This window comes from Falco rusticolus, chromosome 9 (assembly GCF_015220075.1).
Source record: "Falco rusticolus isolate bFalRus1 chromosome 9, bFalRus1.pri, whole genome shotgun sequence".
NCBI lineage: Eukaryota > Metazoa > Chordata > Aves > Falconiformes > Falconidae > Falco > Falco rusticolus.
In genome coordinates, this window is record NC_051195.1 from 30,821,780 (window position 1) to 30,838,911 (window position 17,132).

The 17,132-nt window shown below is 45.5% G+C and overlaps 1 protein-coding gene across 2 annotated transcripts in view; it reads right to left on the reverse strand.

Moving 5' to 3' along the window:
- Positions 1-17,132, reverse strand: part of SH3PXD2A (SH3 and PX domains 2A) — a 268,519-nt gene that overhangs the window by 62,000 nt on the left and 189,387 nt on the right. For both annotated transcript variants that reach the window (XM_037400226.1, XM_037400225.1), the window contains one exon: positions 9,747-9,878. In XM_037400226.1, coding sequence (XP_037256123.1) covers positions 9,747-9,878 — 132 coding nt within the window. The remainder of the gene's footprint in view (positions 1-9,746; positions 9,879-17,132) is intronic.

Genomic DNA, 17,132 nt, shown 5'->3' on the forward strand with positions numbered 1-17,132 from the left:
ATACAGGAAACCCAATCATTAGAAAGTTTATATATTCTAATATGAAAAGCAGATTTTCCTTGGAAACATTTTCTTGAGGCAGGTTTCAGGGTCCTGAAACTGGCAGGGACTGCATAAATAGAGGAGGTAATAAGTAAAGGCTCCAACCAGGGATGCTGTGTAAAATTTTTTCCTTTTCAGCCTGCCATCCTAGGTTCCAAACAGGGTATAGAGTGGAAAGAGAATTTAACTATCTGCCTGAGTAGAAAGTCTCAGCACAGCTGGATTAGACGAGAAAGGAAAGAGGAGGGAATTTGCAGGCAGCTGGAAATTTCAGAATTGAAGTTTTCAGAGGCCTGGTGGAGAGCCTACCATTCAGGAGTACCTGGGCGTGTTGTACAGCAAACTTAAGGTAGCATTGCTTGTGTCTTGGCTTCTCCACACTTACTGATGTGCCCTGCTCCTCTGAGGCTAAATTGCCTTTAAGGACAACCAAGTCTTCAAGACTGTGGTTTCAGTGGTCACATCCCACCCTCTCCCCAGCAGCCAGACTAAAAGGGCAGTCTCAGAAGCCCTGGAGCAGATTTCATGCTCACAGCTGCCAAACATGGAGTCCAGACAGACTTGTTCCCTCTCTTGCTCCTGGGGGGGGTCTTGAGGGTCTTAAGCTCCTTGGATATAGAATCATAGAATTGTTTAGCTTGGAAAAGACCTTTAAGATCAGAGTTCATCTGTTAACCCAGCACGGCCAAGTCCACCACTAAACCATGGCCCTAAGTGCCACATCTACAAATCTTTTAAATACCTCCAGGGATGAAAATTCAACCACTTCCCCAGGCAGCCTGTTCCAATGCTTGACGAGCCCTTCTGTGAAGAAACATTTCCTAATATCCAATCTAAACCTCCCGTGATACAACTTGAGGCTGTTTGCTTTTATCCTGCCACTTGTTATCTGGGAGACTGACCCCCACCTGCCTCCAACCTCCTTTCGGGCAGCTGTAGAGAGCAGTATCTATTATATCTAATCTAAATCTACCCTCTTTCAGTTTAAAACCATTACCCCTTGTCCTCTCACTACATGCCCTTGTACAAAGTCCCTCTCCAGCTTTCTTGCCGGCCTTTTTAGGTACTGGAAGGCTGTTTTAAAGTTCTCCCTGGAGCCTTCTCTTCTACAGGCTGAAGAACCACAGTTCTCTCAGTCTGTCTTCTTAGGAGAGGGACTCCAGCCCTCTCATCATCTTCAAGGCTTCCTATTCACAAGAATAACCCTTCACCCTAGCTTAGAGAAATTTGGGGGTGGGGGACAGCTGTCCCACAAAGACATGACATCAGCTAAATAAAAGGCAAATGAATGCAAAAGAAAGTGGTTGGACTTCAGATGTCTCCATAAAAAAAGAAAAGAAACCCACATAACTGAACTAGCCCTGTCAGAATACCAGTTGCCCAACATTAAGAGAAACAATGGGAATGGGATTAAAAAATGAATGTAAACCACAGACTATAGTCCAATGCATTTCAGAAAACACACTCTAGAGGGATAACTTCAAACAGGAAGGTCAGTTTTATTGTGTCTCTATCTGGAAAGATGTACCTTTAAAACAATTTAAGACCAAACACTACATAAAAGGGATCTGATAGGTAATACTAAAGAGGAGAATGCTTTAGAGGAATCTCTTGTGTCCGTACTACTTGTTAATCACTCTTTTCCCTCTATAGGAGGATGAAGTGAAGCAGCATTGCTAGAAAATAGTAATTAATTTCTCACTACACTGAAAACTTCCATAATGAACCTGAGGGAACAACACAACTAGTTAACTTTAGCAAGGCTTTATGAACGCACTGAAGGTCACTTTAGTATGACATTCAGCTGCTCCCAGCTCAAGTGGGACCCAAATAATACAAGCTGCCATTTAAGTTCCCCATCCCAACAAGCGAAACATCCCTACTACCAGAGCTCCAGTGCAGTCTGGAGGTGTCCCAGGAAAACTTCAGCAGAGTTAGGCATTGCCAAGGGTATAGTGTTACCAGACAGCCATATTTCAAGTGTTCATAATGAGCTTGTCACCAAAAAGTCAGAGCAAGTACACACTGCAATTCAAAGCCGGGCAAAGGAAAACCAAGTGAGGATGTCTATGAAATGCAGAAGGGCTTCCAAGAAAAGATGGAAATGTCACAGCACAATTGACAAGATACTCTCTCCTTGTCACAGAGCTGGAACAAGTATTCCCAGCAGAAAAGCAGGAGCCCACCTCAATCCCTTTGCGTGGTCACAAAGCTGCAGGTATTTCAGAAGTGACACTAGAAAACAATCTCATTTTACACAGTGACAGGATAACTACAAACACCAGAGTATTAACAACCCTGCATTGGTTGCAGCATATAGAATTACCTTCCAAGCTCTTAAACACAGAAACAAACGTCACTTGTTATGTAAGTTACTGAGTGGGGGAGAAGAAAACCATTTAGACATCACAAGGTAGCAGCATGAATATTACAAAACATTCATAATTCAAGCATTTTGTTTTAAGCAGCAACCTCCCAACTTCAGCTGAGATGGTAGTGCGGTGATGCTCAAGCAATAGGCAGGTCTAGAAAAGTCAGTCCCAAATAGCTTACCATTGTACAGGGCAGCCTTGAACTGCAGCTCAGAGGTAACTGCTTCAGAAATGTTGTGGCATACTTCCTTTCTGGGCAAAGTAAATGTACATTAAATTCTTAAAACTCAAATGAGGGCTTCAGCCATACCAACATATCCTTTGCCTGCTGAAAGCTGAACAGAAGCAGCCACCACCTCCCTACCCTTGCAGGGGCACACATTTAAAAATCTAATCTGATTAGGAAAAAGGCAAGAAAAAAAGGGGGTCAGAAAATAGCTTATGAAACAGAATCACCAGAGAGGTCAGGGTAGGCTGTCAAGGGCTGCTTCCAGCTTAGTACAGCTGCTAAAGTCATTAGACAATGTCACCCCACCCTTGGCCTCCCAGGGGCAAGAGTAGAGGAAGGAGGGCTCCTCCTCATCTCCTGCTGACCTGGTTGTTTCTGATGTGAGTGTAAATTCTCTCCATCCATTCAACATTTTGCAAACAGGCCACTGGAAGAGGGAGTGCCTGTTTGCAGGGTTGGTCAGACACTGTATTCCCAGAAAGGGGCTGATCTCCCATGAGAACTTGGCTAGAGCAAGTCATTGCATCCAGTTTCACCTCTTTGTTCTAAGCTTGTCTCAGGTTTCCCCCCGAGCCAGCACACAGCCTGAATTAGTTTAGATGTTCCTGTCCATCCTACCAATCCTCTTTTCCATTGCCTCCTTTAAAACAAGGGACCCTGGCTCTCTCCATAGACAGCAGCTTCCAGACAGTGAAAGTTTAAAATAAAACCCACCCTCTGCAGCCAGACGCGCCAACAGGATCCTTTGCCTATACTGTGGCAAAGCGAGAGACCAACCAACCTTGATCACTACATCCACAGAGCCTGAAGACAAAGACACTGCTGCAGTGAGACAAGCAAGTGCCATTAAGCATTAACAGAGACGTCTCAGACTCTGCCTACACAGAGAAGCCCTTCCCTAGCCCTTGAGCTGCAAGTGTTTGAAAGAGAAAAGCATCATTGCTTTGCCAGTATTCTCCCTGTTTGGAGGCAGGACGCATACAGTGTTTTTTAGGACATTAAACAACTTTCCAGTAACTCCTAGCCAAAATTCCTAATCATCCACCCTGCCTCCTCAGATGGCCCGTGTTCATTTGCCTTAGTACATACACTGGGCAGAAAATTGAGGCAGGACAGGAACTGATTCATAAGTGGATCAAGTATCCTCTGCTGTAGGGCTGGTGACAGTCCCAGAAATGCAGGACACGGGAAGGCAGCACTGTTTAGAATAGGGCACTGGAGTCTACAGACCTTCGTTTTTGAAGAAAGGGTTTGGGGTGGTCCTTCCCTGAACTCAGCCCTGCTTGTCAGTTACGAACACTGGTGCATACAGGAGTAGTTACACGAGCTATCCCAGGTACTTAGTGGTGGCCACTCACCTAAACCTGTCCTCTGGGGTGAAGCCACCAGTGCTAGAGGAGAAGTGTTCGACCTGTGTAAGTGTTTGTTTCTCCTTCTCAAATTCCAGGCACAACTCAAGGACTGATCAAGAGAAGGGGCTGCTGTATGAGGGAGTATTTACATTTTATATCACGACCACAGTCTCTTACAAGGTCTTAAAGGGAACAAACGGAAATGCAGAGAACTGAAGTAGCTTTCTCAGAGCAAACAGCAGAGCAGGGCTGGATGTACAAACCGAAATAAAGTCCTGCATCACATCTGATGGACTACGCTCTCTTGAAATGCTTTGTAAGGAAAAGAGCTTTCCAGGGAAAGCCAGCATGCACAACAGCACCCGAAATAAAGCATAATATTGGAAATTAGGTACACTGTGTCTGGCAGCACATCTGACCACTGGATGCAAAGCTATTGACAATTCAGAAGCAAACACAGTAATTGCATTTGCAATTTGTTGGAGAAGTACATCCACGTTTGAAGCCTAGGAAACGGCTAGTGTGTCACTTACCTGTTGGAATAAACAGAAGTGTACTGTGTTTTGGCCAGCTTTTGCAAGATGATAATACTAATGCTCAGAGACATTTGCTAGCAGTGCACACAGCGTCATGCTCCCCCACATACCAAGCAGGAGATCATGAAGACAACAACATCCTAGAGAAAGCAGTAGAGCAGCAGAAGGCAGATGCAAGACAGGAATAGTGGTCCTTACAGAATTTAAAACAAAAACGTCACCAACACTAAAGAAAGGGGAACAACAAAAAAAAATAAAATCAGTGCTACTTGCAAAACCAGGCATGGTAGAGGGGATATAGCGATAACAGATTGATCCATCAATTGTGAAAAAACATGTTTCTCTGTTTCAACCTGTAAAACTTTAAGGGTGCACCTTTAGCTAAAAGGCAGTAGTTAACCATGGAAGTCATCTTGGCCTGATTTGGTACCAAGTAAAACCACTTATGTAACTTGGAAAACAACACCTTCAAATAAAGGGTGCTATGTTCCCCATGAAGAGGCAGAAGCCTAACTCAAAAAGCCTACAGTCTAAGAAGAGGGAGTTTGCAATAGGGAAGCCAGTGTACCCTCAGAAGTCAAGAGTCCCAAGGGAGCTGTGGCCTGTCTGCATCTCCCTCCTAGATCATGACTGCAGCCAGTGAGCGGCACAAGTGAAATCAAATGGTGTAGCAGAACACATTGCCGAACTTTGAAAACAACACCAGTCTTCTGACACTGTGCAGACAACAAGCAAGTCTCAAGACCCCTAAGCCAGAGCACCCTGATGAGCAGAGATCTTGCTAATGGTGGTACTTCAGTGCCATGTCTCACATCCCAGCTAAGGAGAGAAGAGTAGCTTCCCTTCCCAGAGACCCCTTTGGGTCCCGATAAAGTTATACTAGCCATAATAGCTTTGTTCTACATATTGCTTGTATTATAATATTGGAAATTGGTCTGCAATTATGTAATTGCAAAGGAAATGGCTACAGTTCTGCTCAGCCCAGCTGAAAACACCATACCATGATGCCTCCACTACAGACATGGCTCCCGGAGCCTGCAATGGAAAAGCCTGCAAGCAGAACATCCTGCCTGCAAGCAGAACAGCAGCAGAGCCAGAGGTGCTCGTGAGTATGCTTATACTTCACTGTCTGTCAGGTTTTCCATTGCAAACACTGCTGCCACAGTTTATAGCTTCACCATTTCAAGCCACATCCATGCAAAACTTGGCAGAGAGCTGCTCTGGCCCAGTCCCTCCCCCTTCTACCTTAAAGAAATCTGTGTCGGATTCCCCCTTCTACCCTAAAGAAATCTGTGTTGGATTCCTGCTTTAAAGTCACAACATTTCTTTCCCGCAGCAGAAAGATTTTTAAGTCATTCCACAATGCTTTTTCAGTTAAGGTTTAAAAGAAACCTACATATATGACAGACAAGACTGGACTCAACTATTCACATTGTTATCTTGAAACAGCTCAGAAATGTTTAGATAGTGTTGGACAGTGCAGGTTGGTTATACAGTGCCTTTAAACAAATCACAGCCACTTCTAGCAGGGAACACAGGCCCTGTTGACTACAGCCTGTTCCCAGACACCATCTGTAGAAACTATAAACCTCCACTTTTCTCCCAATGCATCTGTGGCCATTGTTACATGCAGATTTTCCTCTCAGCTAAGGAAAAAAGAAAGAGATAAATATCCATCAGACACATCAGGTACACTGAGGGTCTTCTGCTCATGTAACCAGAATTAAGGTCTGAAGGACAGTTTTTGTTGAGCCAAGATAGGTATTCGCTGCAAAAACCAAGTGCTGACATCTGAGAGCTAGTACATTACTAAATAATTTGTTTTGAAGTACAGCAATCCTCCAGGTTTCTTTCAGACTAGCAAGGTTTGCATCCATGGCAATTGCAGCGACTGTCAGGTTACAGTGACCCATGGGCTTCATAACAGTGATGAAAGATTTTAGAAATTACTCACCACATATGCTACACTGACCTTGCTTTTAAAGTCATAATACTGAACAAAAATTTCAACTTCAAGTGATGTCCAAGTCCTAACTTTTATTGGCACAATAATGAAGACAACATTATCCAACTCCTTCAATGAAAGGGAAAACTAAGCATGAGACAAGGTCCTACCAGACAGGTTTACACATATCTGCCTGCAAGACTCCTTAAATACTATCTCTTATATGGGAAAACTAACACTGAATAATACTACTCAGTAAATGCAACACCCTTAAGATGTCAACATAGCCTGATGATAACCAGATAAGGCTGCAATAAATCAAATGGCAGATTCTCCCCCTCCCCCCCGCTGCCTCTCCTTCTGCCCTATACACTGGCCTTTGAAAACAGGGCTCACCTTCCTTTCAGGGGGGTACGCAATTTGGAGGCAAACACCAGAGAAGACGGTAACTCTAGCTCAGGTCCTAGAAGTGTTCAGAAGAAAACATCAAGCAGAACATGAAACAGGCACCATTGTTTGGAAACTAGTTTTGAGGTTCCTTGTGTAAAAAGCATAGGACCATCTGACCAGTAAAGAGAAGGGCTTTTTTTCCTGTACAAAGCCATGCAACAGAGTCAAGTCAAGGTTTTTCCCACTCCAGCGAACAAAAGAGCCATTTAGGTGTCCCTAGGCTTTAGCAAGCAACCCTGTTCAGGCAAGGTTCTAAAATCAAACAGTCACCTGTGCCTTTTCATACCTAGCTTGCCCAAAGTACAGATAAAACCCCCAAACTAGACCTACAATATGCTACATGCACGTGTACACACAAGGAAGTCTGAGATCCTGGCTCAGCAGCACATCCAATGCACACTGTCCAGTCTGATGGGACTTCTCAGCCACGCAGCTAACCAGCTATCAGCCATACTCCTTCCTTTCCCTGAAGGAACCGGCCCTGCTGCAGGTGACATCTCTAACACCTTACAGCATCTTTGTCTGTCTAGACCAGGAGAAGAATGAGCTTAATTTATACAATCACAGCTATAGTTTTACGACACTTACCAAGTCAACATAACCATACAGGTCAGGCTAATTACTACACATGTGCATAGTCCAACAATCTTATTTTCTTGGAAAGTAAATTGCCATGTTTCCAAAAGCCATAGCCACATCATCTAAGCTTGTTTGCCTACACTAAACAGACACCCACATTCAATCAGTAACTTGTGAGTTTTAGAGGTCAACACTTGAGAAATTTTTGCTAGATTCGTTACATGCCATTCACAGGTTCAGCTATAGCTGAAGAGACAAGAAGTCATAGCATTAAAGTCACTCCTGTGGCATCCCTAACCTGGGACAGAGTGAAAGTGTACGCTTGGAGTCCTGTCCTCTGAAGAACTAAAACATGATTTCTCTGCCAGAACAGTTTAGACAAGCATCCAAGCAAATGATGCTCCCTCCATCACCAATCTCACTTATGGATGTTCTTTTTTAAATATATATTGATATCTTTATTTAATACATATCTCTGTATGTATCTATCTCTCTAAAGGGCAAGATCATAGCATGGAGTTCAGGACTTCAGATCTCCTTCCTTGCTTACATGGGCATGAAGACGTTTGGCTGCTAAGCATCATAACATGGTCTTAGGAACTTCAGTCCAATTTCAAGGATGTTTCCTTAGAAGAGTCATGTTTCTGGACCCACTAATTAGATTCAAACCCTGACACTCTCCATTTATATCTCCACAGACCACGTGTTCAATATAATATGACATGAACTGTGTAAGGCAGAGACGCCACATTAAAAGAAAGCACAAAGGAACTGTAATTTGAAATTCAAACACTTCTTGCATTATTTAACAGCCCAATTTCCTTGGCTCCACAAGCCATTATTCAAGACAGGGATATCATGGATATGAATGTAAGTTGCCACAACAACCGGGCTTGTTCTGACAGCAGTTAACGCCCAGTACTGACAATGAGGAGCCATCAGGCTTGGAAGGGGCAGATGGGCATTTTGGCCTCTGCTAGTTTTGCAAGTGATGCAGTCTGTGCCCAGGAGACAGGCATTTCTGTTCACACTGGCCAGGGCATTTCTACAAACAATCCTTTTGGACACCATGCTACATCACTGGCCAGCAACTGACTGCATCACTTTGAGCCAAACAAGCATTAGGCTTTCATACAGCTGAGAAATCACCACTCCATTAAAAGAAGAAAAAAAGAATAAAATACAATGCATGGTCATCATTGTGGATAACCTGACTCAGAGCTCTGGAAGCTGGATTTGAGTCCCAGATCAGGGTGTCCTGGTTCCCCCAAACTCTGGCATGCCCAGCACACTCCAGAGCCAGCCAGTTGTGAGGGCCCTGCATGTGGAGCTACCACAACGTGAGACTTTGCTTGAACGGCTCCGAATGCCAGCAGCTCCTCTAGATGAGGACACACAAGTCATGAGTGGGCTGGAAACCAGTCCTGGACAACATCTCTGGTTTAATACACAAAGAGTGCTGGAGGGGAGGAGGGGGAACTGCTGAAGACAGGCAGTTATTCAAACCAGCTGCTAACCCGCTCCAACCACTCACACGTACACAGTCTGCTGTGTTCAGCTCGAGTCAAAGCTACCAGGCATCCAAGAGTTAAAGTACACGAAAAGACATCTATACAAACACTTGCCAAAAAAATCTCATTTTCCAAGTGAAGCTGGTTGTTCCACAGATGGCAGAAGGGATTTCGTCTTGCTTTTACATGACAGCCTCTGCCTGCTTGCCTCAAGCTTCCCCAATTAACACTTCTGCAAGAAGTTTTGAAACTGTGCATGACCACGTATTTATCTACGCACATTCTCTCCCCTCCCTACCAAACTCTGGGCCATGGGCTAAGCTGTCAAGCCAAGTTTCATCCCAAGCAATTTTTAAACACTCATCCTATAAATCCTCCAAAAAAGGGAGTTAGTAATGGAAATGCTGACAGAGACTTGAAGAGACAGCAGGGCAACTCTATCAGTCTACTATACATCAGCTTCATTAGCTGCAGATCCTTCTCTCCTTCACCTTCGTTTTCCATTAGCGTACTTTGGCTAATTAACGCACAAAACCTATGAAACATTCTTATGGGAGAAGGCAACATTTGGCCCCCGTCCCAAATCAACACTGAGAAACTTCAACATGCTCAGTACAGTAACTGTACCAGATGGAGCTAACGTACAAGTAGTGACGAGGAAACTGGAGGAAGAGGAACACATGCAAAAATCGGACCATTGGAACAGGGAAAAGGAGCAAACGTGTCTTACCGCTTTCGTTTTTCTCTATGACATCCACGACCTCTCCAGCCTGGAGGCTGATCTCAGAGTTCTCCTGCTTCTCATAGTTGGACACCACCACATATTGCTCCAGGATCATGGGTTCAGAGCTAGCATCAGCACCTGGGGAAGGGAAAAAGCAAGCCGTAAGCCAGCTTCCAGCCATGGCTCCTTGAGAGCGACCTCCGTCCATCCGATTCACAACAGGCCAACTTGTCACCAGAGCCAAGCGAATCAGCAAACAACCTTGGCTCGCAGCATATCCCCAAATGGCTGGCCATATAGAAACAGCCTCCTCTGGCCCACAACCCAGCAGCACAGAGGGACATTGGAGAGAAGAAGAAGAAAAAAGGGGAGGAAAAAAAAAATACGAATAGGAGCTGAAAACAGTGAATTAGTTGCAAAGTTTCATGATGGATTCTGAAAGTAAACCTCTTCCCAACATGGTTTGCATAATCCTTGCTCCCATTCAGAGAGAAAAATCCTGGGCAGAAGCAGCATAAATCCACAGCTGAGCCATCCCCCCAGTAAACCCAAAGAAAAAACAGCTCTCCCCTTGGCGGCTCAGCTCCTTCTCCACTCTAAAGGCTTGTGCTGAAAGTCAAGAGGGGGCTGTAGATGCCAATCATATTCGTCTGCACTGCAGCCCTTAAATAGAAACACATGAGCAGGACTGAAAGAGAGGGAGGTGGGGTGGAGGGAGAGAGGGGAGGGCGGGGAAGAGTGTTTGCTTGAAACACAAGAAGAAGAAAAAAAAGTTATAGCGCCAGATCCTTACTCGAACACGGCCACCCCCCGCCTGCCCCGCAGTTCCGCATTCCCCACGGCGGAGCGGCCGTGAGTGGGACAGGGGCACGGCGCGCTCCGGCTTCCCCCTCTCCATCGCTCTTCGGCGCCTTTTCGGAGCCCTGGGAGCCAACCTCTCCAGTTGTTTGGTTTCTCTCCGTACCGAGGGCTTTCAGCTGTCAGGGCCGTTTATGAATGAGAGCAGGCTCTCACACAAACAGGGGCAAAAAGAGGTGCAAAATAACTGTTCTCCTCCCTTCCCCCACATTCCTGGAGTTTCTTCTTAGGTTTGGTTTGTTGGGGTTTTTTTTTGATTTCTGACTTTTCCACCCCGAAACCGAAATCGTGTGTTTTGGGGTGGAGCTGCAAGGCGGGCACACCACCGCACCAGATGTGGAGGGAGACCTCCTCACGCTGCTGCTTGCTGTGTGAGACACATCTCGGCTCCCTGGTGCAACATAAACAGTGCAGATGGGGGCCTCCGCAGTCTCAAGCCCAGGCACAGACCGCCTGGAAACTGCCTTGAAAAAACACAAGAACCTTTAGGACACCAGGTTTTATTAATTTGCCCTCATTTATACACTCTTCAAAGTGTCTGACCAGAACAAAAAGCACCCACAATCTCTAAGAGCCAACATGCCCCAACACAAAACTATTTTACAGGTTTCCTGAATTACAGCAACGTGTATTAGGGCAGAGCCGTTTGGGCCAAGAGCATTATTACACATTTTACATATCAAGAGGCAGTTCCTGTCTCCCTAGATTAAGATGCAGATGGAAAGGGGAGACAGAAGCAGATGTACGACTTGCTGAAAGTCCCATTTCACGTGATGGGGGCAGAGCCAGGAGCAGACTCCCAGTCTCCTGATTCTCTGATGACAAATTGGCTATAAGAGACGGGAAGGAAGCAGCATGGTCTGAAACTGTCCACCAGACAAGTCAGGGGACTGACAGCCAAGCACAGGATGCTCACTGCCATATTTCCAAACGCAGCATGTTCATATGTGTTTCATATGCGAAGTGATTCTACAGACAAATAATTAGCATCCCTGCCAAGAAAGAGGTGAAGAATGCATCAGCCATTAAAACAGCATCCTGTGAAATGAAAATCCTAGAACAAAAAGCAATTAATTCAACAGTTTCCTTTCAGGAAACGCTATCACAATGCCTCTCTTTGGACCAGATTTAAGAAATCCAGAAAATCAGAAGACTACCTTACTCCCTAAGCGTGCCTGACTTTCCTCGGGTTACGTAAGCTAATTTTCTTTAAAGAGGAGTCATCTCCTCTAGAACTTTGTGTTTAAGAGATTTAGCTTTTCTAGGTAGTTGAACCACAGCCAGTAGCAGGAACAGGGGAAGAAGACCATGAACTGACAACATTGTAATTTGTAATAAAAATTTTCACCACAGCTGTTCATTCCAAATAAGCATCGTGTTTCTGTTTGCGATGAATCAGCTTGACTTGTGTGTTCTGGTTTAAACTAGTGCTAACTGGGTTACCTAGGGTGGGATACAGTGCTTTCCCCTCTTTCACACTGCTTCCCACACAGTCCCTTCTTCAGCTCAGAATGGGGCAGCATGATCATCCTCCTGCAACCTATTTATGCAAGTAAAACCTACAACCCCTACTTCGTTTTAGTCTTAAGATAAATACCAGTTCTCTAAACCAGAACAAAAGGTGTCATGGCCTTACGTTTATGAATGAGCAGCAGCAAAGAATTCATTGTGTGAAAATGCAAAAGGAGGGACCGAACAGTGGCAGAGGGAGCAGGGGACATGTAGGAGGCTACTTGCTAGCCTTCTTTCCTCTAATCTCCTGGACAGTTTTCATGGGAGTAGATTGAGACAAAACCCAAAACCACAGCACTGGCTTGGTGGCAGGAGTGGTGCTCATGTCACGCACATGTCCCTGCTAAGAGCAAGGGGAGGACCAGGCTTGGAGTGCAGGCTGGCAAGCGCCCCGCTGCCAGCCACCAAGGGCAAGCCAGGGACTGTGTGCTCAGTGAGCACCCTTGCCAGGAAACCCTGAGAAGCAGCACTTCAAATCCACCTCTGCAACTCTGGCTCTAAAAAAAAGTGGCTTTAGAACCCACCTTGTCAGGTATCTTGTGTCTGCACTCACATCTCCAAAACCCAGTAGGACTTCATGATGCTGTTTACTCTGTCCTGCCTTGGATAAAGTGCTCACTGCAGGAGGATTTATTTGTCACTACAGTGGCTGGGGCAACATACACGATCAAGAGACTGTTCAAAGAAGCTTGAGTTTTACAGGGTTCTTATTAAGAAAAAAAAAAAAAAAAGTGATAAATTCCTTGGTCAAAGAAGTAACCCAGGTCAAACAAGCTTGTTCATTTACAGCTATAGCAGATCATACCTAGATGATACCCCCAACCCCTACCCACCTTTGGAGGGGTGGGGTCCCCACAGCTGCCAGACTGATGCTTGCCCAGAATTAGGTACTGCACAGTGGGAAAGACTTCAGTAACAGTAAAGAAAGAAGGAAAGGAGGAAGGAAGACAGAGACACAGCTCCTCCCAGTAATCAAAAGCCTTAAACATCTTCTGGGTAGCCTAGTTTAGGTTGTTACTATACTCCCTTCAGGCACTTTAACCCTCCTCAGCCTTCCATTCCCCACAAGCATCTTTATATGAATTACTCCTCAAAGACACTCAGGATGCCCACAGTATTGCTGTTATGTTAAGTCAGACTGCAGGTTCCCCTCCCAAAGGGGATTCTCAAGAGAACAAGACAGGCAGCCCCACAGAGAGCACAGCACCAATTAACGCCCGCTGCCGTGGGCGCTTCTGCATCCTTGCCAATTGATTCAGATCTAATTTGAGACACCGAACACAGCATTACATTGAAGAGTAACAGCCTGCTCCGTGTGAAGCACGCCAGGCAGGAGGGATACAGAGTGGCACGAGTTCCCCAGCAAGCTCACATGCATGCTGTGCTGCTCCCGACACTGCAGCCCCACTTTTTAAAAAGCCTCTTCAGTCCAGGCAGGAGAAACAGAGAGCAGAGGATAGGATAAGGCTGATGTGCCAGGTGAAGTTCCCCCCTCCTCTCCCACAAAAAAAGCAGAATTAGTATTTTGATTTAGCTCCAACTTGCAAGCCCTCCCCAGAGCAAAGCGCATGACAGATTGCTGGCTGAAGTAAGAGTTTGCTTGCCTCTCCATTTCTTTTTGCCGCGAGTCCGTTTCCTGGTTAAAGTCTTGAGGATACCCCTCCTCCTCTCCATAGGGCTCCACTTTACAATCCTCCCGCTCCTCACCTCAGCAACCCCTTTCCTTGGGCTGGGCAGAAATGTCATCGGAGCTTGTCCATGCCCCTCAGAGCTGGCACTAAGTGACACAGTTGCACCCTGTCCCCCTCACTGGGCAGTGAGGAGGGAGCGTCATTCCTCCCACTGTACTCACGAGACCAGCAACTACTGGGAAAGCCTCCTAAATAAGAGCGCAGAGCACCCGTTCCAAGCAACGTCTTCCTCCTCCTCCTCCTGTGTTGCAACAGCTAAGACCTATGATGGTTTTGCAATAGCCAAAAATTAAAACCACCAACTGGACTCCAAAAATAAAATCATCTGGATATGGAAATCTGAGACTCCTGATCTTTGCCAGAGTATGCCGTTGTTATCAGGCTATAAACATGTCTGCTCTTTTAATCCATACAGTGCACAGGCTTTTATATTGCCCTTTTATGATTATCAATCAAGTGTTTACAGATTCAGACTAAATGAATTAGTACTGGGCTGGTCAGTGGAAGTTTTGTGGAAGAAGCCAAAACCACAGAAACGGTCAGTGAACGCCATAAGGATGATTCACAGCTGAACAACCAACTGGCAGGTAGTCCAGCTCTTCCGACCCGGGCACACTGCTGAGGTCACGTGCAGGGTCTGCATGCAGGGGTGTCTGGCAGAAAGCATCCCCAAGTGTCATGGCATTCCATATGATAAAGTCAGAGCTCTGCACTTCTCTGTACATAGGGAGGAGTAATAGTGGTAGCTTGGATCTAGAGCTGTGGTTTCTTGTTAAAGCCAATTCTTGAAGGGCAAGCCTTTACATATCTCTGGAAAACTCCTCTTGGGGAAGGAGGCGGGGGGTAGATAAAAAAAGAATACCCAGAAGAGCAGCAAACCTACTTAAAACCCTCACATCAGTCCATGCCCTCACAACAATCATATGCCCAGCTCTAAACACAGGGATTTTCTTCCCCTGAAAGCTCTACTTTTCTTTCTTACCAGAAGGACCACATCACTATGATAAATAAACATATTAAAATGGCATGTTTTCTTTGAGCCTTCCACCAGTGATCTACCCCCAAGGATTTTAAAATAGAGAGCTTAGGTCTGCCTAAAAATTGGGTTAAGTGTCTGTTGCACACAAGATCAAAAGCAGACTTTACCACGTAAAGCACACGAGCTCACAATCTCACAGGGGTCTTGGAAAAGCAGTTCCTAAAATAACCAGTTCCTAGAGTAAGCAATGGGACGAGACTGATGAAGCCTCCTACAAATCTCCTTTGGGACAACACAAGTCAGATCAAACCCACGTTTCTAAGCCTAGGATCTCTCATCTATTCAGTGTCGTGGGGTTTTGTTGTTTTGGATTTTTGTTTGCTTGTTTGTTCATTCTTTTTTTTCATTCTGTGCCCTTTTTCACACCTGTGCCCTTAGCAATCAGGCCTTTGACTCATCTCCTGGATATTCCAGGACTCCAGCCTGTCACTCTTCAGCCCCTTCCCACTTACCAAAATTCAGGCTATATTTACACATCAATTATTGGAGGTAAAAGGCCACCCACAGGTTGTGGCAATAGGAAAAGGGATTAGTCTCCATCCCTTCTGCCAGACAGGAATCCCCCTCAATTCTAGCAGTGTTCAGCTGCTCTTGGTGTAGCCATTCTGAGCCACAAAAATTTAGGGACAGAGACAAAAGTCAGAATCACCCATAGTAACTAAAGGAATTCAGTGCAAGTCCGGTCCAGGTCTCAGCAATAAAGCAATACTGGCAAAAGTCCCTTTGCCTCATTACAGATGAAAACAAATGTTTGGGTAAGTCTATCAAATGGGTTATTAATACACTGTAATTTCTGTAGTTCTTTCCTGAGTTTGGCCAGGTAGCTCTTCATAAAAAACAAAGCAAACCTGTTGGTTTTTCACAAAAGTTTCAGAAGCAGGTGACACTCTGCTGTTAGGCAAAGACAGGACTGAAAGCAGAAAGAGAAAGGTTTGGATCTGACTGCTTAAGTAATTCAGAACACCCAAAGGCTGAGAAGTTTAGCCTAAAACCTAGTCCAAATGCAAAGAATGCCTGAGAATAAACCAAGGCTGAGCACTATGCGCCCAGTGCTGGCCAGGTTAGCGTGCAAGCCCTCTCACCCCAGGTCAGCAGCCATGATGAGTGTACAAGAAGCTTCTTTGTAAGTGAGCATCCCTACACACACCTTCCTCAACTCCACAGTGCTCATGTGCTCTGCAAGCCCTTCAGTACATGGGGCAACAGCTTCCCTGAAGAGCAGCTACAACTCCAGTCTTTCCTATCTTTCTGGCTATACAGGCAGAAACCTGGTATAGAAGGTGTCTCCATGAGCTGCATTAGCTTCCTCCTGCCCCCCTGGGTTGCTGCTACAAATAGCTACAGGGAGCCCAAGCCAACAGCATGCATTGCCACCAACAAGGGAATATGACCAGCAATCACAGCAGCAGAAAATTAACCTGTGCCTGGATTCATTCCCCAGCATAAGGCACACGTTGTATTTTCTAGCACTTCTAAGAACTAAGATCTGGATAAGCCTTCAAGAGTTTGGGACTAGGGGCAGCTTTAAGGTTGACTATGGCTTCCAGCAGTGGAGTACGTGTCTGACACACAGCTAAAATCAGCAGCAAAACACAACCCCCACGGGGAGGGAGTCAAGAACGAGCTTGGCCCATGGTAAATGGCAGGCACGCTCTCAAGCGAGTTCTCCAGTTCAGTTCTTCCTTCTTTACAGTCCTCAGCAGCATTTCCAACAAAATCCTGACAAACAGACAAATTCAGTGCTGCCCTTTGCCAAGTGGAGCTTGTTAGTCTCAGGATCTTATTTTTTATTTTTGATCTGCTAGGTTCTACGACAGAGCCAAGAAAAATTAGCGGCAGGAGGGTGAAAGGAAAAAAAAAAAAGAGTCCTCTTCCCACTCCTTCTTGGAAAGTTGGCTCCCTGAACAGCAATTTCAACCAAGTAGGTTACAGGTAGCAACAGTTAAGAATACTTAAGTATTTTGCACACAAATCTGTTAAACTGCTTGGAGATTTTCAAACAGCTGCTAGACAGGGTCTTCCACCAGGCTGAAGTCACCTATATACTCTGGTATTTGCCCTAGTCCTGCTCAGCAGCGCAACACATTGACATCACTTCACACGGCACAAAGCAGACTAGCCAAGGAATTTAATGGCAGTTGGGGTGGCCCAAACTAGTGCCCCACCACAGCACCTCTCAGGATCTGGCTGTATGGCACCTTTACCCGAAGTAGGAAATCAAACCACTTGCAATCCTTGGTTAGTGACCACTTCACAGAGCAGGTTCGCGCCCTCAGCTGGAGCTCAGGCAGC